A 25,039-nucleotide genomic window follows, 5' to 3' on the forward strand; every position below is an offset into this window, starting at 1 on the left:
CCCCCAGGCTCCTCTGTCCATGGGATTCTCCAGGCAAAACTACTGGAGTGGGTAGCCATTCCCTTCTCCAGGGGATTGTTCCGAACCAGGGATCGAACCTGAGTCTATCGCTCTGCAGGCAGATTCTTTACAGTCTAAGCCTACTTATGGTTCAAATCCCTGCTTCATCACTTAACCTCTCTGAGCTTCAGATTCCCCATGTGTAAATCTAGAGGTAGCAGAGAAGAATGGTTGCGCAGATTCAGTGAACTATTAAGTCTAACACCGCACTGCCTGGCACACGGTAATTCTCACTAAAGGCTGGCTGTTGTTATTATTATGACGTGTGCCCCTGACTTCCCATTGCCACGCTGAAGAGCAGGAACAATAGTAAGTAGGCTACGAAAGCTCTTTTGTATTTGAGGTTAGAGCACAATATGTGAATCTCTAAAAATAGCAGAACTACCCTTCCTGGTTCTAATCCCCTCAGGTGAGTAGGAAATCAGGTTGTGTTTCCAGCCCCATTGCCTCACTGGTTGGAATGTAGTGGCCTCAAACTGTCCCGGGCAGGAAGGACAGTGATTCCTGGCTAAAACTGGCCTTGGGTAATCCCGAGTAATTTGGGCCTCCTTAAAAGAGCCTGGGGACTTCCCTGGTGGTCCAGCAGCTAACATTTCACCTTCCACTGTAGGGGGTACAGGTTCAATCCCTGCGGTTACAGGTTCAATCCCTGGTCATGGGGCTAAAATCCCACATGCCTTGGGGCAAAAAACAAAAACAAAAAAATAAAACAGAAATGATACTGTAACAAATTCAATAAGGACTTAAAAAAAGAAATGGTTAAGACTTCCCTGGTGGTCCACTGGTTAAGAATCTGCATGCTAACGCAAGGCACATGGGTTCGATCCCTGGCCCGGGACAGCCCATGTGCCGTGGAGCAACTAAGCCTATGCGCCTCAACTACTGAGCCTGTGCTCTAGAGCCTGGCAGCCGAAACTCCTGAGCCCATGAGCCTAGAGCCCACGTTCCACAAGAGAAGCCACTGCAATGAGAAACTTGTGCACAATGAAGAGTGGCCCCTGCTCGCTCCAACTAGAGAAAGCCCGCACAACAGCATGGAAGACCCAGCGCAGCCAGAAATAATTAATTTTAAAAGAATGATCTGCTTAAAAAAAAAAAAAAAAAAAGAGCCCAGAGGAGCCTGTTACATTTGAGACAGAGGAACGGTGAGGGGGAGACCCAGCCCCAGACCTTGGAGCTTTCGGGCCAGTGCAGCGGAAGGGTCCAGGCACAGCTCCAGCCTCTCTGGCCTGCTGTCTGAGAGCAGCTTCCTCCCAACCCACGCCATCTTCTCCACAGAGAAAAGCCTCCCCGACCTCAGCTCCAGGCATGGCATGCCCGCAGGGCCTCAGTCATGGCGGGCTGCCCAGGGCTCTGTGCAGGGCTGGGTGTCCCAACGGAGGAGGAAGTGGAAAGTCAGCTGTTCCCAGCTCTCTGCTTCTCGCCAAATCCTACTTCTGGTGCCTGTGTTCCTCTCTTGCCATCCAAGGGCCTGCACACCCAGGATTACCGATCTTCTGGGCTTCAGAGAACTCTAAGCACATGAACCTCAGCCTTCTCATGAGGATAAGATCATGCTCCCATTTCAAGGAGAGGAAAACAGAGGCCAAGGTCTGTAGGCACGTCAAGGTTCTTCTCGGGCTTCCCTGGTAGCTCAGCTGGTAAAGAATCCGCCTGCAATGCAGGAGACCCCGGTTTGATTCCTGGGTTGGGAAGTTCCCTTGGAGAAGGTATAGGCTACCCACTCCAGTATTCTTGGGCTTCCCTGGGGGCTCAGACTGTAAAGGGAGAGTACGATCCCTGGGTCAGGAAGATCCCCCGAAGGAGGGCACAGCAACCCGCTCCAGCTTACTTGCCTGGAGACCCCACATGGACAGAGGACCCTGGTGGGCTACAGTCCACGGGATCGCAAAGAGTCGGACACGACTGAGGACTAAGCACAGCACAGTACAGGCCCTTCCTACTTATCCTTTCAGCCTCCACGGGGCTCCAGCCCTGAGCCGTCACAACATTCTCAGCCTCGGAAGGGCTCCCCTCGTCAGAGCCGACTTGCTGGTGGCCCCCCGCTCCCCTAATACAGACTCCAGCCCCCCCATGCTGTGCCCTGCACCCCCAGCCGTCTTACAGCACCTGCTTGTGTGCCGGGCTCCCCAGCTCGACCTGAACCTCCAAGGGAGGCCTCTATCCTTGCCGCCCCCAGCACAGGGCTCAGGACAACATGTGCTCAGTAGGTACAGAACAGGCCTTGGAGTCTTCTCCACCAAGGATCTCGAAAACATCTCCAGACCGGGAGGGACGCTGAGATTGGTCCCGGCTGGAGACGGAGGGCTGCCTGGGACTTAGGGATCCTGCCCTGGCTCTCCCAGCCCCTGGATTCAGTCCGTGCAGGCGGCAGGAAAAGGAGTACGTCTGTCCCATCAAGGCAGAGGCTCTGCCTTTGGTTAGGGCAAGACCTCACACACACACACATACACACTCCTGGGTGTGGCACCGAGATGGACAGGAGACCCTACTCCCAACATGCGTGACTTCGGGACCTCAGGATGGGAAGTCACTCGGGCCACTAGGACTCGGCCCAACACCTGATCGGTCCCCCAGCAGGGTCACCACCAAAGCCTGGAGGTGCAGAATGGAACTCGAAGGATGCAGTAGTTTGGTAAAGAGGAGGAGGCCACAGAAGACAAGGCATCCACCCCTAACTGGGCCACTTTGGGGCCACTTCCTATCACGATCCCATGTGCCCGTGCTGGTTATTTCTGCTCCTCCTCTGCGCCCCCCTCTCCGAGGTGACTCTCCCGTAGGGGATAACCAGGGCTCATGGGCCCTGGGTTCAATTTAGGACAAGCATATGGGAGATTGGAGGGAGGGGTCAGAGAGGTCAGGGGACTTTCTCGCTCACTCCCTCCCTCTAGTATGACAGCTCCTGCTGGTGGCTCCCCCTTGACAGCTCAAGCCCTCACCTGTCCCTTCAAGGTCCCTTAGCCTAAGGTGGCAGCAGCTCCCACTGTCACTGGCCCTTGGAGGGGGGTGGATTGCATGGTTCCTGGTGAGCCCCTGAGCCCTTCTTACCCCTCCATGATTCTCTCTTCCCTTGAACCATCTGGGGTTGGGTTCTGTTTGCTGACGCAGATGGCCGCCTCAAGTCCCTCTGCCTTGACCCGGGCAGATGGACGGCCCGCTTCAGACAGCAGGTCTCAGGCCTAGGTCCGGAGCTGTCCCCATCACCCGGCTCTCTGCCCTGGCCATCCAAGAAGCACGCCTCTTTCACCTCCTCTGACCTAAGCCCCCAACTGCGGGCCCCCGAGAGCCCTGGCCTCCAGCGCCGGGTAGGCGGTCTTTCCCCCACTCTCCCTGGAGACGGGCCTCTGCCTCCTGGCAACAAAAGCCTATTCGATGCCCTTGGCAGGACTCCCGTCTCAGGGACCCAGGCCAGGCCTCCTGTCCCGAGAAGACCGCGGCATCTCTCGGCCCCTCTGCTGTCTCCTGCCAAGAGGGAGGGCAGCATCTCTCAGCACATGCCAGATCCACCTGAACACGGACGCCGCCAACCTGTCCCAAACCATCTGTGCCCTGATGCCTGGAGGAAGCACAGCCCGTGCCAGCCAAGAACGACCACGTGAGCTTGGAGCACTGGCCCCGCTGGGACCGCGGCTCCTTCTCTGCCGAGGGCGTCGGACACCAGGGGCTGGTGGCTCCTGGGAGGGGGGGCCGCCGCCCTGGAATGTTCGGTACCGTCTCCTTTTGGACCACGTCCTGTGCTCCTGAGGGACACATCATTTCCGTCCCTGGGCCAACACTCCTCGACTCCTGTAAGCGAGCTCTGGCAATTCTTCCAGCTGCTTCTGGCCTCCACGGAGGAGGAGCTGGCCCCCTGAATAAATGGGGTTCTTTGCACAACACTGGTGACCCCGACTGGGGACCCCCCACCCAGCACCCGGGGCCACTCCAAGGTCCAATATCGTGGAGCTGAGGGCGGTTTTCTAAGGAACACTCAGGGACCCATTTTCTAGGCGTGTGTCTAAATCTTTCGGATGACTAGATGTCTCTACCTTGTATCCATCCATCCACACAGGTCAGCTCTACTCAACATCACTGGAGGACCTACTAAGAGCAAATGAAGGGACAGAACCAGGGAACAGGAAGGTGACACATGGCCTCTGACCTCGGAGAGGGAGAAGAGAGCCACTAGAAAAAGAGGCCCCCCCCCACCGGCCCAGGGAGCCGAGGGCCCAGGCAGTGAAGCGGTGGGGTCTGGCGATGGACGTGGGCTTCACAGCGGCGCGGAAAGCTTGGTCTTGGTGCTTTCTTGCCTGTGACCTGACAAGAAACTTCTGAGTGTTCGCTTTCTCCATTATAAAGTGGTGGAGCTTCAGGCTTCCTGAGGCTGAGAATACCTGACTAGGCATTTAATCCAGCGCCTGGCACACACTCAGGGCCTGTGATTCCTGGGCCCTGAGATCCTGCCCTTGGTAGTTTAGTTCCATCATCACTTTTTTTGGCCGTGCCATAACAGCTTGTAGGACCTTAGTTCCCCAACCAGGAACTAAACCCTGGGCTCTCGGCAGCAAAAAGCCTGAAGTCCCAAGCATAGAACTGCTAGGGAATTCCTGGTAATATGATTTCAAGATGATGATGGCTTTGTGCTGCTGGGAGGGAGAAAGGCCATCCAGCTGGGCTGGGCTGGCTACCTTTCCTTGGGAACTGGTCTAGATCGCTGAGTAAATCTGAGACGAGGACATCTGAACCTGAGCCCTTCTCAGAGCGGTGGAGCCCTGTGGCCTCCACGCTGACCCCACGGGGGTGGGGCAGCTTCAGGACATACGGAGGGATGCAGGCAGCACGCGGGCACGCTTTGGGCCACTCATACCCGGTGACGATGGATGAACATTTGCTAGTCTGAGGAGGGTGGCTTGTCCTGATCCCGGGTTCTCAGCCCATAAATGTGCTGGCTGAGTCCAAATCCTTGCTCTGAAGTGCAAGGCTGAGGATTCAAACGTGTTTTCTTTTAGCCCTGGGGCCTGATGATAGGAACTAGGCAAAACTTGCAATTAAAGTACCAGCATGAGGGCTCCCTGTCGGTCCAGGCAGGGGTTAAGAGTCCACCTGCCAACACAGGCGACATGGGTTTGGTCCCTGGTCCGGGAAGATCCCAGATGCTGCGGGGCAATCAGGCCTGAGTGCCACAACTGCTGAAGCCCACATGCCCAGAGCCTGCGCTCCCCAACAGGAGAAACCACCACTATGAGGAGCTCTCGAACCACAACTAGAGAGTAGCCCCCGCTTGACACAAGAGAAAAGCCCACGCAGTGATGAAGACTCAGTGCAGTCGAAGCTAAAGATAAATAAAAACCCCACAGGCACGAATACACACACTTAACACACATGCTTCAACAGACCAGTGGGGATAGCACCCTAATTCCTGGATTTGCACCCAGTTAAGGAAACAAAGGCAACTGACACCCAGTCTCCAAAGTGCAGCGTGCCCACCCCCCAGGGGGCCCGGACACACCACTGCCTCTGTTTCTCTGGGGCCCTCTGCCAAAGCCTATGGCAATAGCTTGGCATGCATCCTTCCACTTAACCTTCACAGCTGCCTCAAGCAGCAGTACTATTATTTCTGGTTGTGGGGATGAGTAACTTGGGGTGCGGGGACACGAAACCCCTTGCGTACATTCACACGGATGGAAGGAGGCAGCTCTGATTTCACAGGCCACACTGCTAACACCGTGCCGCCCTACCTTTCTAGAACACGGGCCGCCCGGGGGAGGACGCAGCCTGGATTCCTCAGTCCCAGGGGGCCGTGTCCCCTCCAGTCCCTGGCTGCACTCCCTCGGGGCCTCGGAGCAGGCTGTACTCTCTGCATTCCTTGCACTCGGATAAGGAAACGTGTGCAGACCGCACACCATCACTAGCCTGATGGCGATAGCTGTTGACGGCGCCTGCACCACGGCCAGGCACCCAGAGAGGAGGTGGCTGTCTCTGCCTTGAGAAGCTCTGTCTGGCTTGCTCACCATCACCTCTTCCCACCACCAGTCTTGTTTTGGTGGAATTTGTAAGGCGAGGTCCATTGGTGCAGAGAGGCCCGATGGGACTCCCCCTACAAGACGCTCAGCATCACCCCAACTGGAGTGGGCCTGAGGCTGTGTGCCCACATCACCCCTCCCTGCCTTCTCCCCCCCACCGGCAGCATGTGAAAAGTGAGAAGTGGGAAAGGAGATGTCAACTGGCGCGACCCCCCAATTAAAGCTGCGGCTGTTTACCAGTGAGAAGAACGCTGCCTGCCAACCCGCCCGCCATCCCATCTCCCTACTGCCGGCTCCCCCCAAGTGTTTATTTAAGCCAACACATTGCTCTGCTAATTGGATAACATTCCATGTGAAAATAGACCTTTTAAAACAACAGCAGCGGCGGCAAATAAAAACAGCTGCAACTGCAAAAGTACAAAGGCTCGGTGGGCTCGGGGAAGGGAGAAATTAAAGGCGCATGCATAGGGAGGAAAAGAAAAAGAAAAAAAAAAAAGAATGTTCTGGTTGCTGGGCCTCAAGTCTGCTCTTCTTCCTCGGTGACCAACTGGCGGTCCAGGTAAAGACAGAGAAGGTGGCGGCTTCAACGTGGAATCCCAATGGCTATTGGTGGCCTCTCGGCCAATAGGCGGGGACACAGCTGGTCTGGAATCCCAGGTCGCTCGCCCAGGTAGAAAACTGCTTCCTCCGAGGCTTGGGAGGGCTGGACGGAGACTGGGGCTGTGGAGGCCCCTAAAGGGAGGCCCGCTACTTCTCTGGGGCCCACGGAGGAGCTGATTCCATCCTGGGCCTGTTCCCAAGAGACGTTTTAAGGTACAGCCTTTTGGCCTTCCTCCAAAATGTCTAATTGGTGAGTCCTTTTCTTTGGGGAGGGGCTGGGCACACTGTCTGGTTGCAGCCAACACTCGCTTTAAGTGAATATGTGAATGAAGGGAGGAAGTGCTAACACGTGGGTTTTGGAATCAGATGGGCATGTGGGGTTTCTCAGCTCTGGCCAAGTGGCCCCATCCCTTTGAACCTTAGTTTTTCCATCTGTCAAATGGCTTCCTTAAGCCTATGCATGCGAATGCCCAGATGGGCTTTTAGAAGTGGATGTGCTTTTTAAATCAGTGCCAAGGAGCTCCCCTTCCAGAAACATCATCAGGGCCCAGAGAACTGTGTGAGCCTAAGACACTACAAACACCCCTACATGTAAGGGCAGATGCAGGCCACGGGAGAAGATCACTGAATTCGGGACCTCCCGTCTGCCCTCACCAACCTTTATCCCTGCTTCCTTCCAGCACGTGGGGGAAGGTTCTTTGAGACAGGCAGGCTCACTGCACCTGGAGGTTCAGGTAATAAGCAGCCCTTTCAGAGGGGCTGACATTTATGCCTGGGGCATCAGGTGATACGCCCTAGGTTTGGGAGAACCTGCCAGCTCTGGGAGCCTGTGACAGGGGCTGACGGCCAGGTCCCACCCCCAGTTTAACATCTCAGCAAGAGCCAGGTCCCGGCTTCCCACGGCCCTGTAGGCACAGAGCTTAGCCAGTGCTTGGAGAAACCTGGGAGCGAGTTAACGCAAACCTCTCTCGCATTCCGGGGTTGCCGCAGGTTGGGACGAGACAATGCGTGTGCCGAGTACGTGTCACACACAAAGCCTGCCCAGCCGGCTGCAGCCTCTGACTATTGTCCTCAGTTGCCTGGTTACCCTGAGCTCTCCATGGAGCCTCGCGCTAGCATTCTCTTTCCTATTTGGGGGTGTACGCTTGACCCCCGGGGTGGGGGGCAGACAGATGATGGAGTTCCCCAGGATGTGCTGGGTTGGAACATGGGGTCATGGAGCAAGGTCAGAAGGCTGAGAATCCCTGGGTGCGGGGAGGATGCAGATGGCCCGTGTGCGGGGCCCAAAGAGAGACCTGGGTGCTGCAGGGATACCTCCGGGGACTGACCAGGGAGCCTAACTCTCTCCTCTGCCAGCTGGTGAAGTGGACCAGCTGGTACCAGGGAGAAGCCCTGTGCCGAGTTACACACTTGGGTTCACTGCCCTCGTCTCCTCACTGCTCTCCAGACCTGAGGTGCCGCAATTAGCCTTTACTTCTTCCCTGCCTCTACCCCTCGTAGGAGTCCCCCTCCCCCTTTTTTCCTCCCCTTTGCCTTTTCTCCTGTCTGAGGACTTCTTGGGGCCCCTGTGGGAGGCTTACATTTTCAGGTTCAGTCGCTGTTGATGTCAAGACAGTGCCTGACTGCTCATCTTCACGTGGGGGAGAGAAACGGGGATGAAATGAAGCCCTTGGTGAGACAGCCAAGTGGTCAGGGTTCAGTCAAGAACTGGAAAGGGTTTCTAAGGCAGGTCTTCAAAGGGAGAACCACTGGGGGTAGGGAGGGTGCTTGCCCTGAGAAATGGGGGAGGGGGAGAGGTCCTGGAGGCCCCTCTGCCAGCCCTGGGATTCCCATGAGTGCTGTCTTTGGAGAAGGGGAAAAAAAGGATCTCCGGGGTTTTCTAACTCAATGTCTCCTTCCAGTGTTGCTTTCTCTCTTCAAACTCACGCCCACCCTTGAGCTAACCAGGTATTTACAATATTCAGAATTCTATTCACTGATATGCAGCGCGCACGGCGCTGTGGGTCAGTGGAGAGCGCTGAATGTTCCACTCGGGAGACAATAAAGTTCTTCAGACAGACGGGGAGAAGGAGAGGGAGAAGCCACGGCGGCTCCTCCGGAAGCAAAAAGAGCAAAGGGATCTTTGCAGGAGAGACGCGCTCCAGGCAGGTTCAGACTTTACGGGAGACCAGCTCGCTCCTCCTCGGTGGCACAAAGGGCCTGCCGTCCTGACGCTGAGAGAGGCGGGGACGTCGGGGCCCGGGCAGCTCTGGAGCCTGGCTGCCGCCTGTCTGAGGTGAGGGGCAGCGAGAGCCAGTCCCGGAGGGGTGTGGGGTTGCAGCCTCGCTGTCCTCGACTGCCCTTTCTCCTCCTGGAGCCCAGGATGGAAGGGAGAGAAGGAATGGGGGCGGGGGAGGAGGAGCCACCTCCATGAATCGGCAGAGGGCTGTGCTGGGCTTGGCAGAGGACATTTGCAGCCTGGCCTCCAGTGTGGGGTGCTGGCCAAGTGGGCGCTGGCACTGCCCTGCCCACCTGCGGACCCCCACCCCCCTGCCCCGTTCTAATGATCCCAGGGAACAAAGCGATACTGACTGTGTCCTGGGGATGGGGGCACATGAATTTCAAGGCTGGAAGCTCACGTCTGGTCCCACCCTTTGGGCACTGAGAGCCACGTTAATTCTGCCGTCAAGCTCTGGGGAGAGGCCTCGGCTTCCAGCTGGAGGAGTGCTAACAACTTTCTCTTTGCTCCTTCTATGCTGCCTTCTCAAATCGTCACCACCATTAGCCTCACCATCCTCCTTCTCACTGCAGCTAACACACAGAGCTCACGGGGGCCAAATCCCATTCTGAGACTATCACTTCATCCAAACTTCACGACAACAGGATGAGGGAAATCCCACTCTTGTTTTATAGGGGGGGTAACTGAGGCATGTCGGACCCCCCCTCAAGGTCACACTGCAGGTAAGTACTAGGATCCTGGCTGTAGAGTCTGTGACCTGACAGCCAGCCCTGGCTGTGCTGTCTCATGCTAAGTAGCTTCAGTCCTGTCCAACTCTTTGCGACCACATGGACTGTAGCTCCCCAGGATCCTCTGTCTATGGAACTCTCCAGGCAAGGATACTTGCCTGATCTAGGGATTGAACCTGTGTCTCTTGCATCTCCTATGCTGGCAGGCAGATTCTTTACCACTGAGCAACCTGGGAAACCCAACTGTCCCTGAATAAAAGGTGTGATTTAGGGACCAGGAGTGAAGCCCCTTCATTTCTCCTCCGGTCACAGTCTCCCTGACATAGAGAAGATGATGGTGGCTCTACACAAACATGGAAGCTCAGGGCTCAATGGACGCAGTGGAGAAAGCACTATCCTGCAGGCCTCTCCTCTCCTGTCCATGGATGGAGGGCTGGTGGCCCTGAAGGGACCTGGGCTGGCGCAAATGAGCACCGCGTGCCAGGACCCATGTCACCATCCGCCTTCACTCCGCGACCGTGGGACCTGTCATCGTCCCGTTTTTTACAGACGAGGAGACTGAGGAACAGGGCAAAGCTGAGAAAGCAGAGTGGCCAGCCGTTAAGAGCCGTGCTCTGGATGTGCTGTTCCCAGCTTCCCGCCCAGCCACGGGGATCCCTCACCCCATGCTGGTGAGTGTCAAGGCCGTGCACGAGCTGGCAGCATGCAGGGGGTGCGGTCTCTCCTGCCACGAGGATGGGAGGCAAGGGAAGGGCTGCCAGGCGAGAAGAAAGAAGAGCAGATGTCTGGACAAACATGGCCACGTGTCAACAAAGCAGGCACTTGAGTTCAAGACGCGGAGACAAAGGTGGCTGGCTGGCAGGCTTGCCGGGGTCCCGGGGTACCCTCTCTGCCCATGCGCGTTCCCCAGGGCCCACAAAGGCCGCAGCTGTGTCTCTTAGCTGCCACCTCCAGCTCCACCCCTGCAGCAGGCGAACGGGTGTGCTCCCAACCAACACTCTGCTTCTCCGAAGATGCCTCCTCGCAGGCGGGGCGCATGCCAGCCCTCAGTGTGAGCTGCCCCCTGCTGCACTGAGCCCTCAAGGGAAGCCCCTGGGGTGGGGGCGGGCGGGCCGTGGCACGGGCTCACAGAGGGAGCCCAGCGACCACGGACACAGCTGAATGAACCGGGTCACATGGCCTCTGCCCCTCTCTGCTGCTGGGTAGAGAGGACGAGGACTCAGGACCCCCGTGCGCCAAGCCCCAGACCCGGAGAGGCCGCCTTGCTTCTAAAATAAAAGCTCTCTTCAAGTAGCTCTGCACCCATGCTTACACACGGCAGCACCTGCCTGGCCTGACCTCACCTGAAACCAGCACAAAACAGAAGCCCCAGGCAGCAGTGGGAAGAAGCAGGGAAAGACGTGACCTGAGGGGTTCCCGCTGGGCTGCCTGGTGGCGGCCCCACTGAGCACCACCCACCGGCTTCCCTCGACACTCTCCACAGTGTCTCCCACGCTTGCTGTCTGACCCTGAACTGCCCCTTCCTCCAACACGAAACCCAGGGTCTTCTCTTCCAAGGATGTCACACAAATTAGCAGGGTTGTGGGGAGGAGTGGAGAGGAAACCCACATGGGCGGGGGGCGGGGGGGGCACCCTCATCTGTTAAGAGGCCTTGTTGCTTCTTTGGCAAAACGGCCCCAAAAGGAGAGGCCGGGTGGGAGGGGCCCTGGTCTCACCTTCGCGTCCTGCTTGGTGAGGAAGTCGACGAAGCCGAAGCCTCTGTGCGTGCCCGTCCCGGTCATCTTCTTCGGCAAGCGGACGGTCTTCAGCTCCCCGAAGGTGCTGGAACAAAAACATGCGAGTTTCAGAACTGCCTGCACTGGAGCCGGGTTGGGGGCGGATGTGAGGGTGGGCCAGGACCGATCCCCACTCACTGATCCTTGCCAGTCATTAGAGCGGGGTGCTTAGAGCCCGCACATGTGTGCCCACACTCGTGTTGGTGTCGGCTCCCCACTGGCCAGCACATGCCCTGGTGGGGGCACGTGGGTGGCCTCCTCCCTTCCAGCCTTGGTCATCACACCAGGCAGCAAGGGGACGACCTGGCTGATGGAGACTTTTCCCTTCCTTTCTGATGGGCAGATACACTTGTCCGCCCTTTGCCCCTGGGGAGTTGTGGGGCAGGGGTAAATATTCAGCAAGTGGGGGGCAGGGATCCAGCCTCCTGCATACCTGACCAGGCTGGGGAGGCAGCGGCCAGGGCCAGGGCCTGCTCATGTGTGCGCCGGGGGCCCCGGACTTGGGGTCAGCACGGTCTCCTGACCTGAAACCGGCCCCACGGCCGCACTGTGTAAGCAGGAAGAGTCCCTGACCCCAGACATGGGACCTGAGACGCTCCTTCAGCGCTTGGCACTTGAATGACACACAGCCACGCCCTCTGAACTCCACTTCTCCCGCCTGCCAATGGGTTTTGATATGTGCAAAGAATCGGACACGACTGAGCAACTGAACTGAACTGAACTGAACTGAACTGAACTGAAGTCAGGCCAAGCTCCGGAGAAGAAAATGGCTCGTACCCCCGCCCCCTCCCAATAGGGATCAGACAGGTAAACACGGTCCCTGGCCATCCCCCCAGCCCCTCCCCTCCTTTCTACCTCCTGCCCCTCAAGGACAAACCTTTGAGAAATTCTGGGACAAAAGGATGAGGCCTCCCTTGCTTTTACCCTATCCCACTCCCCTCACCCCCACCTGATCCTCAGGTCCATTTATCAAACATATACGCACAAGATTGCTGCCGATAAATATTTAATGTGCACGGCATCTGAAGAGAGGTATCATTTTATTTGAAAATCTACACACACTTGCGGGTGCTGGGGCACATGTGCCTACCCATGATGGTCCAGGATGCCTCGGGGGCCAGAGACCGATTGGGTGAAAAAAACACAGTAAAGGCTGTAAGCCCTCGTGAAATGATCTAAGCTAAATCCGAGGAGTTAACCCGCGGCCCTGCCAGCATGACCAGGCATCGGCCAGCCCAATTTCTGGAGGCAGGATGGTGTGTAAATGCGGCATTATGAGGCCTCAAAATGAATCTGCACGTCTCCCTGGCGCGTGCCCGGCCGCTCCACTCCCCCTCCTGGCCTCTCTCTGAGCGGGGGGTGGGGGGGCTGCTAACGAGGAGGCTGGCCTACTCCCGGGAGGGGCTGGGGGAGGCACCCTGTCGGTCTTCCCAGCTCCCCCCGCCCCAGTTGGGGCTCATGGCAGACTTGGAAGGGCCCGGAGGCTGGGCAGGTGGGGATGAGCAGGAAGGTGAGGTGAGAGAGCGCCCAGTGGAGCCCAGTCCACAAACCCTGCTTTATTCTGCCACCTAAAGGCCGGCACGCCCCACGACAGACAGGCTGCCGCTTTCTCCAGCGAAGCCCCAGCGCCTCCTCCAGGGCTGGCCTCGGACTCAGAAGGCAGAGGACATACACACTTTCTGGTAGGCCCCTTTGGGTAAATATAAGCGGCCCTTTGGCCCCAAGTTCTTCAGAAAGCCACGGGGGCTGTGGGGGCAGGAACATCGGATGGATTCAAACCTGGTCTGAGAAGGCTCTCGGGCACAGGGGACCTCGGCAGGCACCCGTATGCATCCAGGCCATGCTGGGTGCTGGACAGACACAACCTATGGGTGCGCTGGTCTCTCCGCCCGGCCCTCCACTCCTGCCCCGTCTTCCAGGTTTTCTCAGGCCTTGACTTAAGGCAGCAGCCTTGGCCGATCTGCTTGGGGGTCAAGGGCCCTCTGTGCTTCAGGGTGCTGCCATGTGGACACCCGAGTAATTCTCTGCCTCCCCCTGGGGCTGGAACCCAGCTCTGCGAGAGCGGAAACCACATCTTTCTATCTTGCTCATCACTGGATCTGTGGCGAGGCGCCCCGGGCCTGGCTCAGAGTGGATGTCTGAAGGTAGTTTTGGAATGAAGAAATAGTACCCCTAGTGGAAGGGGGACATGACCACTGGGACATCACACCCACACCTGGAGGGTGGAGGAACCAGACCACAGGGTACACACACCAACAGCACAAACGTTCATTATCATTGGTCTCACCATGCCCATTTTACAGATGCGGAAACTGAGGTTCAGGGAGGCAGTGCTTCTTGCGAGTAGGCGGCAGGGCTGGAGAGTGAGCTGGGGAGAGTCTGATGTGAACCCGGAGCTCTCTCCACTGCCCAATGTTTCATCCCCTTCAGTTATCTGGAGGGGACCACTTTCAGGAGTGGGGACTTTCTTTCTGTCCCTGGGGTGTGGCCCTGTCTGGCGTGAAGCAGGAAGGCCGAGTGTAGGGGCGGCAAGGATTGCCCTGTGTAGGCTCTGAGGGGTCCAGTGACTTGGCCAAGACTGCAGTGAGGGTGGCTGACGGTTCCAGATCCTTCCACCCCTGCACTGTGTGCAAACCCCCTGCCTCTGCCCACAGGGGCTCCAATCGCCTGGCCCTGGCTCCTTTGAGGGGAGCTCGCCTGTGTGTGTATGTGTCTGTGTGTGGGTGTGCACGCGAGACAGACAGAGGGAGAGACTGGTGAGGTTAATTCCTCCCTCTCCGCAGAGCACTGCAAGCTGTGGACGCCCTATGCATGGTAAGCAGCTGAGGGTCCGGAGAAAGGCGAGGAAAATAATTAAAAGGTGGAGAATAAAGCTGATGGGGAGAAGCTGAAGGAGCCATGCTCACGTGGCCTGGAGAAGTGGGATACGAGAGCTCGGCGGGGAAAGCCTGGATGGATGGGCAGCCTCAATCCGTAAGGGATGAGGGCGGGGACCAGGGAGCTGGGGTCCTGTACCAGGAAGACGGCAGGCCAAGGTGGAGGTCACAGCCCGTCAAGGCTGTCCAGACAGACATCTACAGCCAAGGAAATGCTGTGTCCCAGGACCCGAGGAGCTTAAAAAACAAAACCAAAACTATTCTTTGTGGGGTGGGGGCTTCCGCGGTAGTTCAGATGGTAAAGAATGTGCCTGCAATGTGGGAGACATGGGTTTGATCCCTGGGCCATGAAGATCCCCTGGAGGAGGAAATGGCAATCCACTCCAGTGTTCCTGCCTGGAGAATCCCATAGACCTCTAGAGGAGTCTGGTGGGCTACAGTCCATGGGGTCGTAAAAGAGTCAGACCTGACAGAGACTGAACAATAGTATCCTCTGGGGGACTGGGGAAGGGTGATGGTGGGCCCATCTTTCTTCCGAGAATGTGACAAGAGAGAGGCGGGCTTCTGAAACAGATGAAAGATTAGGGTTAGATCTTAGAACCGCTACCTGTGAAGCCCCAGAACGAATGGCTGGAGCATCAAGACACTGTCATTGTGGCTGTCACCCCAGCGACCAACGACAGAGTGCCTGTGACGTGCTAGGACTTTTAAATATACTGTTTGCAGCTACAACAACTGTGGGTTAAGAGTCGCTGCCTCCTGTTTTTACAGATGAGAAAACTTAAAAGTGCCGAAGAGGCCAAGTGGCCCACCTAAGCCCCATGGCCCAGGATGTGAAACCCAAGCCAGCTTTCACTCCTGGCAGTTGTTGGGGATGTGGATGGCTTTGGTTGAAACTACTGTGTGGGAGAAAATAAAGCCGACACTAATGATCTCAGAGAGATATTGAAAGAGAATTAAAATAGAAAAAGAAAAAAAGGTTGGTGTGGTGGGACGGGGGGATGGGGGGGATAGGGCGGTGGAGAAAATCAGTGAAGTATCTTTAGCTCCTTGGAGATAAGCGATATATAAATACTAACCATTATTAAGGTTCTTATCTGACAGCAAAGCCCACGGAGCCATGTTTAAGAGCGGCTTTTGCTGGAAGTTGTGTGTGTCTCCTGGGAGCAGAGGCTTGGGTGAGGCTGGGCAGGGCCACCAGGGAACCAGAGAGGGAGAAGATGACAGGGCACCCAGGAACCCCACCCTGCCACCTGCCCCTACCCAAGCCCAGACTCTACCGCTTGGGAAGGAGACACGGATGCTCCCCACTGTGTAGATAATAGAAACCACAAAATAGCAATTACTGTATCAGAAGCTGTGAATAAGGAGGACATACTGGGCTTTTAAACATGGCCCGCCTTCCCTCCCCCACCATGCTCACACTTCAGTAACAAACTCACACCTCACTTTTCCAATTATTTCATTCACCTCGGGTTCACCGATCACTCCCCCCCACACTGCAGCCCCACCCCCATCTCCACCACTCCAGGGGAGGGTGTGACTGGTAGGGGATTCGTGGGCTTTCGACAACTGGAGTTTGTTGTCATGTTTCTCCTTTCTTTCGAGGTGTGGTGGGGGTGGGGGAGGAGGGGAGGTGGGAGGGGGTGCCGAGGTGTGGAGCAAGGCAAGCCAATTATGCCTGGGCCTCATAAACAAGTCCAGGCATGCAAATTGTGTTTGCATACAAGGTCTGAACGTAGACACGTGAGTGTGTGAGTGCGTGTGCGCGTGCGTAGGGATACCCTCCCTTGAGGCTCTGTGACCAGACCTGCTGCAGTCCTGGATGGCAACTTTGCTCAGGCGGTGGGGGGTGGGGGGATGTTTTTGGCTCTGCTACTGAAAGGGATCAATCAGCCTCTCTCTCCTCCACCAAAGTGTTGGGGAGGGGAAGGAAATGAGGGGGAGACAGAGAGAGAGAGCCTTCCAGAGATGCCGAATCTGATGATTTTGCAGTTACTCTGATGCCTGGGTTTGGGGGCTTCATGCGCAGGCTAACCTTCCAGCCCGCACGCTGACACCAAGTGGAGGTCAGGCACGCCCTCGCGAGCCTCGGCCCCTCTGCTCCCAGGACACAAGTCCTTATCGCTCTCCTATTTGGATCCACTGGAGGAACCAGGGTCCCAGGAGACGTGCTGAGTCACATGGGGGAAGTCCAACATCTCTCCACCTGTGCTCAAGGCATTACTGAAGGGGGAAGAATCAGCTGCCAACCAAGGGATTCAGAATTGGAACAACACTGTGGTCTGAACAAGAATGAGATGAAGGACGCGTTTTGTGATAAGAATAAACTGCAGGCTTCTTTCTGTTCCTTCTGGAACAAGAAAAAAAGGGTAAATCTCTTGGTATTAGAAACCTCTCCAGTATACCACTGCCACCACCGATTTTCTAACACACGTGACATATCCATCTATTCCTCCGGTCCTTCTCAGTGCCACGTGCCCTGCACTGTGTTAAACATGGGCTGCACACGATCTCACATCAGCCTCATGATCTAGGCACTGCTGTGCCCATTTTATAGATGGAGAAAACTGAGGCTTAAATTATGTGACTTCTCCAAGGTCACCCCCTGAGTCATTACCTATGACAGGGGGTGAAGTGACCCATCCAAGGTCCCACAGGTGGTCATAAGCCAGGCTGAACCCCAAGTGGGCAGTCTGTCCCTGAACCTCTGCTCACCGGCCGTCTGCGCGGTCTGCCTTGTCTATCAATAGTGGGCCAAATGGCTCTGTGTGCAAGGTGCCGGGTGACAGGTGAGGGTGGGCCAGACACAAACTTTGTTCTTAGGGATCCTGGGCTGGTAGGCGGGTGCTGAGTCCCACCCCCCACCCCCTCACCACTGCCCAAGGGTCCAAAGAGAGGACTCTGGGATCAATCCCCTCCCCATCTCAACTGCTTAGTGTCCACAGCTTGGGGCTTCTGATCCCTGCTCACTGCTCTCCCTCTGTTCCCACAGCCTGATGAAGAGTCTGTCCATGAATTCACGGACCCACGGAGTAGTTCCCACCAGGTAAGTTAGTGGCAGGGTGGCGGCTGCTTCGCCCAGCGTCCCGTCTCATGGCTCCTCTCCTTACTGAGTCGCCATGTGGCTAAGGGCCCCAGCTGAAGCAGGATGGAGGGACAGATGAGCTGAATGGATACCTAAGGATAACCCCCCCATCCATCTAGGACAGGTGGGTTTCTGCAGCTGAGGAGGCCGGGTAACACGACCCACCACCCAAACCTCCCGCTTCTGGAATGTGTACAGAGCAAAGCCTTTAGCCGAGGCTGCCTCGTCCAATCCTCCGGCCTCATAAACTGGGAAACCGAGGCTAATCTGACCACTCTCGCTCTCTTCCTGCTCCCAAAGCCACCAAGCTTGGCCGTGCCTCAGGACCTATGACTCTGCTCTTCCCATAACCCAGAACGCTCCGTGCCGAGCCGTTCCCACAATCGACCCTCTTGTCATCCAGTCTCAGCTTGAATGCCACCTTCTCAATGAGGCCTTCTGCGTTCCAGGCAGAACCCAGACTCTAACGCTGCTCCTCTGCTGCACCAGCCACTCTGCCGCCTCTGAGCGCTGTCTGGAATGGCTTGTTTACCTGTCTTTCCCTTGCCGTTCAGAAAGAACCACAGGAGACAGAAAGATCACTCTGAGACAGCAGGGTCTAGTCTCTGTTGCATGTGCAGAACCTTGGCCTGCACCTAGCCCAGAGAAAACACCCTGTAAACATTCACAAAAACACATACTTGACATTGGCTGAGTCCCCGGTGAGCGCCAGGTCCCCCTCCTCCGCTCTGACCATCTTACACAAGGCATACGCGACTGCGTCAGACACCGGCGTGTCTAGGGCCAGGCCAGGACACGCAGTCCTTCTGTCTGTAGGACGCTCTCTCGTGTTCCACAACCACATGGTATCACAGGGAATGTTTGGCCCCCAGAGGTCCATGCTCCTTCCAAAGTAGCCACAGGGACTCCTTCAACTGCAGGGACTGAGGACCAGCCGGCAAAATGGGGCTGGGGGGAGGGGGGGGGGCTGGATTACTCACCAAGGGACCAGAGCCCAGACAAGGGGGTTCAGAATTCTGCCCTGCTGGGTCGGAGAGCAACGACATCATTCTCTCCAGACAACCCTGGCCAAGCTGCAGCCAGGAGCAGGGGTCTTGGTGCGAGGCTCCACCTGCAGTGACCACTCCCCCGGAAGGTTATAAAGGTGTGTACTGACCCCCAATTGGGCCTCTACTCTGTCATGGGGGGTGGTGGGGGGGGGAGGGGGCGGGCAATGGGTTTGGGAGCCAGTTTGTGGAGGCATATTTAAGCTCAGAGTTGTTCCTCCTTCTTTTGTTCTCGCTCGCTTTTTAAAGAGTGCCTTTTAGAGTGAACTTTTCCAATTACTCACCGCTCATCATGGTGAGAGCTGGATGTGGAAAGGTTACCTTATCACCATCGGCGCACTAGTCCTTTCATTCTGGCCTCTTGGAGGCTGAAGAATGGACTGGTTTCCAAGAAAGGGAGAAAGGAGGTGTGGAGGACAGCGCTTAGCTTTTCTCAATAGCCTTTCACAGGGTCCTCTGCAGGCAGGTGTGACCCTCTCAGGGATGAGCAGTTAAATGGTATCTCTGAATCAGATTTGGGGCTTGCATTCCATGTACAGCCCAGACTCTCCTGAGAGGTTCTGGCGGAGGGGCCCTGGCCTGGCTCTGCCCTCACCGCCTGTGTGACCCTGGCTGAGTCGCTTCCAGGCTGGACTGATAATCAGGGGGGAGAGAGAGAGAAAGGGGGCAAGGTGTCTAAGAACATCTTGAGATGTACCAGGACATTGTAAGGGACAGCATGCCGGCCCTTGAGTCAAAGATCTCTGGGGCCAGACAGATGACAGGAGGGGGCCAAGAGCTGGGGCAAACTGGCAAAGTCCAAACTCTGGGCGATTCTTGGACCTGTAGCATCGGTGTCATCTGAGAGGCTTGTCAGAAAGTCTCAGCACACTCCTCTCTATGAAATCGGAAACTCTGGGGAGACCCGGCAGTCCAGGTGGTAACAAGCCCTCCAGGTGAGGGTGCACATGCCCAGGTTGAGGACGACTGCTCCAGAGTGGGCAGGGACCCCCTGGTCCCAGCCCGAACAGCCAGCTGGGGAGATCTTTAATCTAAAGAGGTCTGCAGTCCAGACTCTTTGAAAAAATAGGGAATTTTCAAATACTGGTAACAAAGTCAAAACATTTTCAGTGCTGAGTTGCCAAAGATATCCGACTCCCCGTTTTTAGCATCCCCACATATAAGTTCTGTTCTGATTTGATTCTAAGCGATCAGAAAGGCTGGTCTACTTCCCAAGTGATTGAATTTCCTCCTCTCTTTATTACCCCAGATTGGGCCCCTTCCCTACCCTTCCTGGTCCCTTGGGCTCCCTGAGGACAGAGAGGGTTTTCCCATCGCATCTGCCACACAGCACCTAACCAGGCATGGACACCTTCGTGGGTGGCTACACATGCAGCCAATGAACTGCCCCTCACCATTCTTTAGGACGCAGCCCCAGACTGAACATTGTCTTTTGGATCCAAGTACAGGCCTCAAGCAGAAAATGCCATTAAAAAAAGAGATTTTTGAAATCACAGGTAACTTTTTAAAAAAACAACATTTTTCAAACTTGTCCTGAAAGATGTTTATAGGTATTTGGTCTAAGAAGACTTCTAAAATTAAATAAATGTAGGAGAGATCTGGCTAAACAGAACTCAGCAAGCTTCTCAGCTGCAGACCTTGTCAGTGCCTTCAAGATATCTCAAGCAGGGAGGATTTATCTGCAAGAGTGAGAGAGAAAACACAGTTTCTCAAGCTCATCCAGCCATCCAATCTCTCCTCCCTTCAAATGAGCATCTCCCAAGACACTGGTATTCCATGGAACACAGCTGGGAAGTCCAATTTGGAAGAGAAAGAGAAGTAAGACAGTCACACACCTCCAGGTGAAAGGACTTTGTCTTGAACACTCGGGTGAAACCTTGAATTCACCTGGGACTATGCAAAGTGGGGGAATGCTCAGAATGAGTCTAGTGTTGACCATGAGGGGCCAAGTCACAGAATCGCCAAAAGAATCTAAGTCTGGAGTCAGACATGGCTTCAGATTCCAGCCCTGTGCCTGACGTCCACTTTCTGAGGCTCGGTTTCCTTATCTGTAAAATGGGAATAATCAGCCCGCCATACACGGGCTGCTGACACCATGGTTCCCGCACGTAAAGAAGAAAGGGAAGCTGTTTTATCTGTATCACCCCTGTCTTCCACACAGATCTGTACTGGGGCCAAGAGAGTGACTCTTCCCAAGCCTTTGTGATGTGTCAGGTCAAAGCTGAGAAGAAGCAGGCAGGGCAGGTCAGGGCCCTTCCTGGAGGCACCCCGGGCATTTCCAGCAAGGAGAAGAGCTTAAGAGGGCCAGATGTGACAGCGTGATTCTTGGAGCCCTGAAAAAAGCAGCAGTGCTCCATCTTTTCCGTGTGTCCTACCGGTGTTACAAGATAATCAGAACAACTGTCCCCAAGGAGGCATCCTTCAGCCAGACCCAGGTTTCTCCATCTTCCTCGGGCCGAGCGAGCCCGCTGGGACAGCCTGTGTCCACTCATCCTCTTGGAAGGAGAGCTCCTAGACATGCCCGCGGCCTGGGGCGTGCCCTCTGGTGGGTTCCACGCCTCTGCCGGGCTGAGCTAATGGAACACGTGGCGAATGCTCTCCCCACCACCATTCTGCCCCTCTGGTCTTCAGCTGCCTGAAGTACAGCTAATCCCATTACAAGAAAATAAAGTGGATAATTCAGGCTAATGAAATCGTTACAAGAATGTGGGCAGCCAGAGCTGGACATTCAGAACCAATTTAACACCCTTTGGTGTTAGTCTCAGTACAGAAAATATTCGAGAGGGAGGAAAAAAAAAATTAGGAAAAAAAAAAACCACCTTCCTCTAGCCTCTTTCTGGTGGGCTTACATCTGATTAAAGAATTAATCTGCTGCGTATCTGACTTCCTGCAGTGGTCTCCGTGGTGCCTGATATTTCCACGGTAACTGCAGAAAACAGGAAATGAGGGTGAGAGCATCCAGGAAGTCCGCAGCCGGGGTTAAACGTGGGTACAGCTTGATGCCTTTTGACACCTGCTGCCTCTGCCCATCGCTGCCGCTGCTCGCTCAGAGAAGGACCACTCCCAGGCCCCCCTCTCACCACCAGACTCTAAGCCCGCTGATACTGGATTAGAATTGTACCCTCCTGGGGTCTCTATGAGGCAGGAGAGGGTGCGGTTAGTTCCCATGCTAAACAGGGCAGGCAGCTGGACGCCCTGTCCAGAGTGGGCATGGTGTGCTGGGCAGACAGACACCCCTTGCCCTGTGGCCCACAGCCCTCATGATGCCCGCTGCCAGGTCACGGCCAGACCTCCTGAGCAGGCCGATGAAGCGGGGCCGCTCCACTTCTCAGCCCCTGGCACCTCCTCTCAGTGCCCGCCCCCTCCTCTGCCGCATCCCTATCCACACAGAAGGGCCCCATCAGCGTCATTTCTTCTGGATCCATCTTAACGCTCAGAACCCTAGGGAGGATTGCATGTCATGAAGCCAGATGACCTCAAGTTGGTTGCCATTAGGCCCACACCACTCTCCCAAACTAATGTGCCCTTTCTGACACCTCAAGCTAAGGGCACAAGTCTCCCAGTGATCCACGAGGTCCTAACTGGGGACTGTGGACGGTGGGTGGAAGAAGACAAGGAGGATGTGAAGGATAAAAAAAGAGAAACCAGATCTTACAAATACGGGGAGAACTTTCACTGAGCTCGTAAGATTTTGAAGGGATCTTAAGGGGCATATGTGGTTAAGCAGAAAAGTTCTAGTCACTGGGGGGATTAGAAACTCCCCCAAGGTAGTGCCAATCAGCAGCCCACAGCTGCCAACAGCACCTCCCACTTCCTGATGCATCAAGAGGAAGGCAATCCGGGGAGACTGAACATGGACCACAGAGCAAAGCGGGGCTGCCAGGGCGTGCCAGTGCGCATGCCTGCCTCACGGCTGAGGGCCTCATCTCTCTGGAGAAGCACAAGGCGGCAACTGAGCATCCAGACACGCCTCCAGTGTCCCGACGGCATCCCTAGGAAAAGGGGCGGGAAGGTGAGAGCAGCGCCCTGCACGGGTTCAGGAACCACAGCACCGACAGGATGCGAGTCAACGCCACCACTTAGGGGCCGAGGACCGAGACGCGGGGAGCAGGGGGCTCGGAGCACGGCAAGCCGCACACCATCCACGCCCCGCAGCTCCTGTGTCCTGCACAAGCAGACGCTGCCACGCGTCTGTGTGGAGTCCAGAGGAAGCAGAGAGTCCCACGGGCACAAGAGAAGGACGCCAGGAGGCCCACACACCAAGCCTCTGCCGGTCACCCACGGGAGGGCCGTTGACCCTGCCCCCTCCCACTGAAAGCCTGCTTGCTTTTACTTTGCAAACTCGTTGATCTAATTTCTTGTCCCAGAGCAGCTGAGAAGGGCCAAGAGGTTAATAAAAGGCCTCAAGAAGTGGGGGTTGACCAGGGGTCCACGTGCTCCTCTGCAAAGGGTCAGACAGTCTCCAGTTCTGCCTTCATAACTTCTCAGCCCTGCCACTGCAGTGTGTCAACAAATGGCTCTGTGCCGGTGAGCCTTTACTAACAGAGGCGGGGGGGCTGTGCTAAGCTGCTTCAGTGTCTGACTCTGCGACCCCCCGGACCACAGCCTGCCAGGCTCCTCCACGGGAGGCTCCAGGCAAGAATACTGGAAAGGGCTGCCATGCACTCCTCCAGGCGACCTTCCTGACCCAGGGATCAAACCCGGATCTCTTGCGTCTCCTGCACTGGCAGGCAGGCTCTTTACCACTAGCACCATCTGGGAAGCCCCAGGGGGCTGGCATGCAAGCCTTAGTTTGCTGACCCCTGTGTGAGTCCAAAAAAACCAAAACATGGCATTAAAATAATTGGCCAAGCACAGCAGCCCGGGGCTATCAGGTGCAGGGCAAACGGCAGACGTACCTACACAGCCCTGACACGCCTTCTGTAATGTGGCCTGGGCTCAGTGACTAGGAGGTCAACACAGACCCATAAGCCTGGTTGTTGCCCCACCAAACGGTGAGAGGGACAGACTGCCAGGTGGAGGATCCCCAAGGCTTCCCACCCGGCCTGCCGACACCCACCAGCTTTGCCTCTGCCATCACCTGAGGCATGCCTCTTCCTGGACGTCACCGACTTCGATCCTTCTGTGTGTTTTGCTGTCTCTTTGCTTAAGGTCCTTCTTTCCTGCTGGACTACTTGTGGCCAGGGCCCAGGATGGGGCTTATGGCGCCTGGTGTGTAGCAGAACAAACCATGTGTGGTCCCTCTTATGACCCCGGTCCTCGACGCCAGAAACAGGAAACACAGCTCAGGGAGGCAAACAGGTGCCTGGGGTCTTGTCTGATGCTCTCATCCAGGGGTCCCCGGTCTCTGGGCCACGGGCCCCTACCTCCCATCAGATCAGCGGCGGCATCAGATTGGAAACAAAGTGCACAATAAAAGTAATGCGCTTGAATCGTCCTGAAACTACCCCACCTCCGGTCCAGGGAAAAACTGTCTTCCACGAAATTGGTCCTGGTGCCAAAAAGGGTAGGGACTGCTGCTCTCATCCACAGCTGGGAGCAAGGGTCATGGAGGCTGAGCTCCCAGAGTGTACGTGACCCCGAAGGGCCGTCTGTCCGAACCCACAGGGAGATGTCCAGGGCTGTCTGACCGTGGAGTGCCCTGACTTCTTCCTCTGCTGCACTACGTCCCCAGGCCACCGCAGGAACCCACTTCTGTTCCCCCACCCCCTCCTCGGGTTCTTGCTGGAGCCTGCCAGCCGCTGGGAAGCCATCAGGCGAGGGATGGGAGGGAGCAGAAAAAGAGGCTAAGGAGATGCTGACAGATATGGAAAGCAGCTCCTGAAGAGCTCGGCATCCTAGAAGCTTCTGACACCTGTCGTTAGAAGGAACGCTCCAGGACCCCCACAGCATCAGGAAGCTCTCTATTCGCTTAGCAAGCGTCCTGAGCATCCGTCTAGCCCTACTCACGGCTGGGAAGAGGCAGACAGAGGGGACCCCCCTTCTCCGGTCCAGAGGGCTCAGACTGGAGTGTGCCTTGTATAACCGAGCAGCCTCAATATCTGAGCTTCCCAAGAAAAGCCAGCGGGTTGTCACCAGGGGAAGAGAGCTGACACACCCTTGCAGACGATGCGGGAGGCAAATGCACAGTGTGGGCCTTTGATGGAAGGCCTGGGAGGCCCTTCCAGGGGCCAGCGGGAGACAGGAAGGGGACGGTCCCCTGCCGGCGCCGAGAGGGAGGGGGATGCTCACCCCGACTGACTGGGACAAATAGGATTTTTAAAAGCCCAGGAAAGAAAATGGCAATAAAACAAACCGAGCTCGGGCTCTGGCTGGCGAGTTTTCAGAGGCGGGGAGAGGTGGAAATGGATTGGTGAGGGGGAGCCATCTGTTTGGGGCCGAATAAACCAGTGCGGAGCTCGGTTCAATTGCAGGAGGAAAGAGGAAGTTTAGGAGCTGAGGGTCCAGTGGGAGCCGAGGGCTGGAGGGGTCTGGAGTCGGGGACGGAGAGAAATGGCCTCTGGAGAGCCGGTTCCAGTGGCCCCGGGGGGAGGAGAGGGAGAGAGTCTGGATGGGAGGGCCATGATGTGTCCCGCTGTGGGGTGTATCTTGGTGTGTACAGATGTCTCGGGTTGAGGCGGGGAGGTCTTTCCGTGATAAGAAACCT

At 56.3% G+C, this 25,039-nt stretch overlaps 1 protein-coding gene across 1 annotated transcript in view; it reads right to left on the reverse strand.

The window, feature by feature from the left end:
• Positions 1–25,039, reverse strand: part of RBM19 (RNA binding motif protein 19) — a 118,652-nt gene that overhangs the window by 22,312 nt on the left and 71,301 nt on the right. Inside the window, exon 22 of the mRNA XM_061141852.1 lies at positions 11,324–11,429. Within this exon, the coding sequence (XP_060997835.1) occupies positions 11,324–11,429 (106 nt within the window). The remainder of the gene's footprint in view (positions 1–11,323; positions 11,430–25,039) is intronic.

This window comes from Dama dama, chromosome 5 (genome assembly GCF_033118175.1).
Source record: "Dama dama isolate Ldn47 chromosome 5, ASM3311817v1, whole genome shotgun sequence".
Classification (NCBI taxonomy): Eukaryota; Metazoa; Chordata; class Mammalia; order Artiodactyla; family Cervidae; genus Dama; species Dama dama.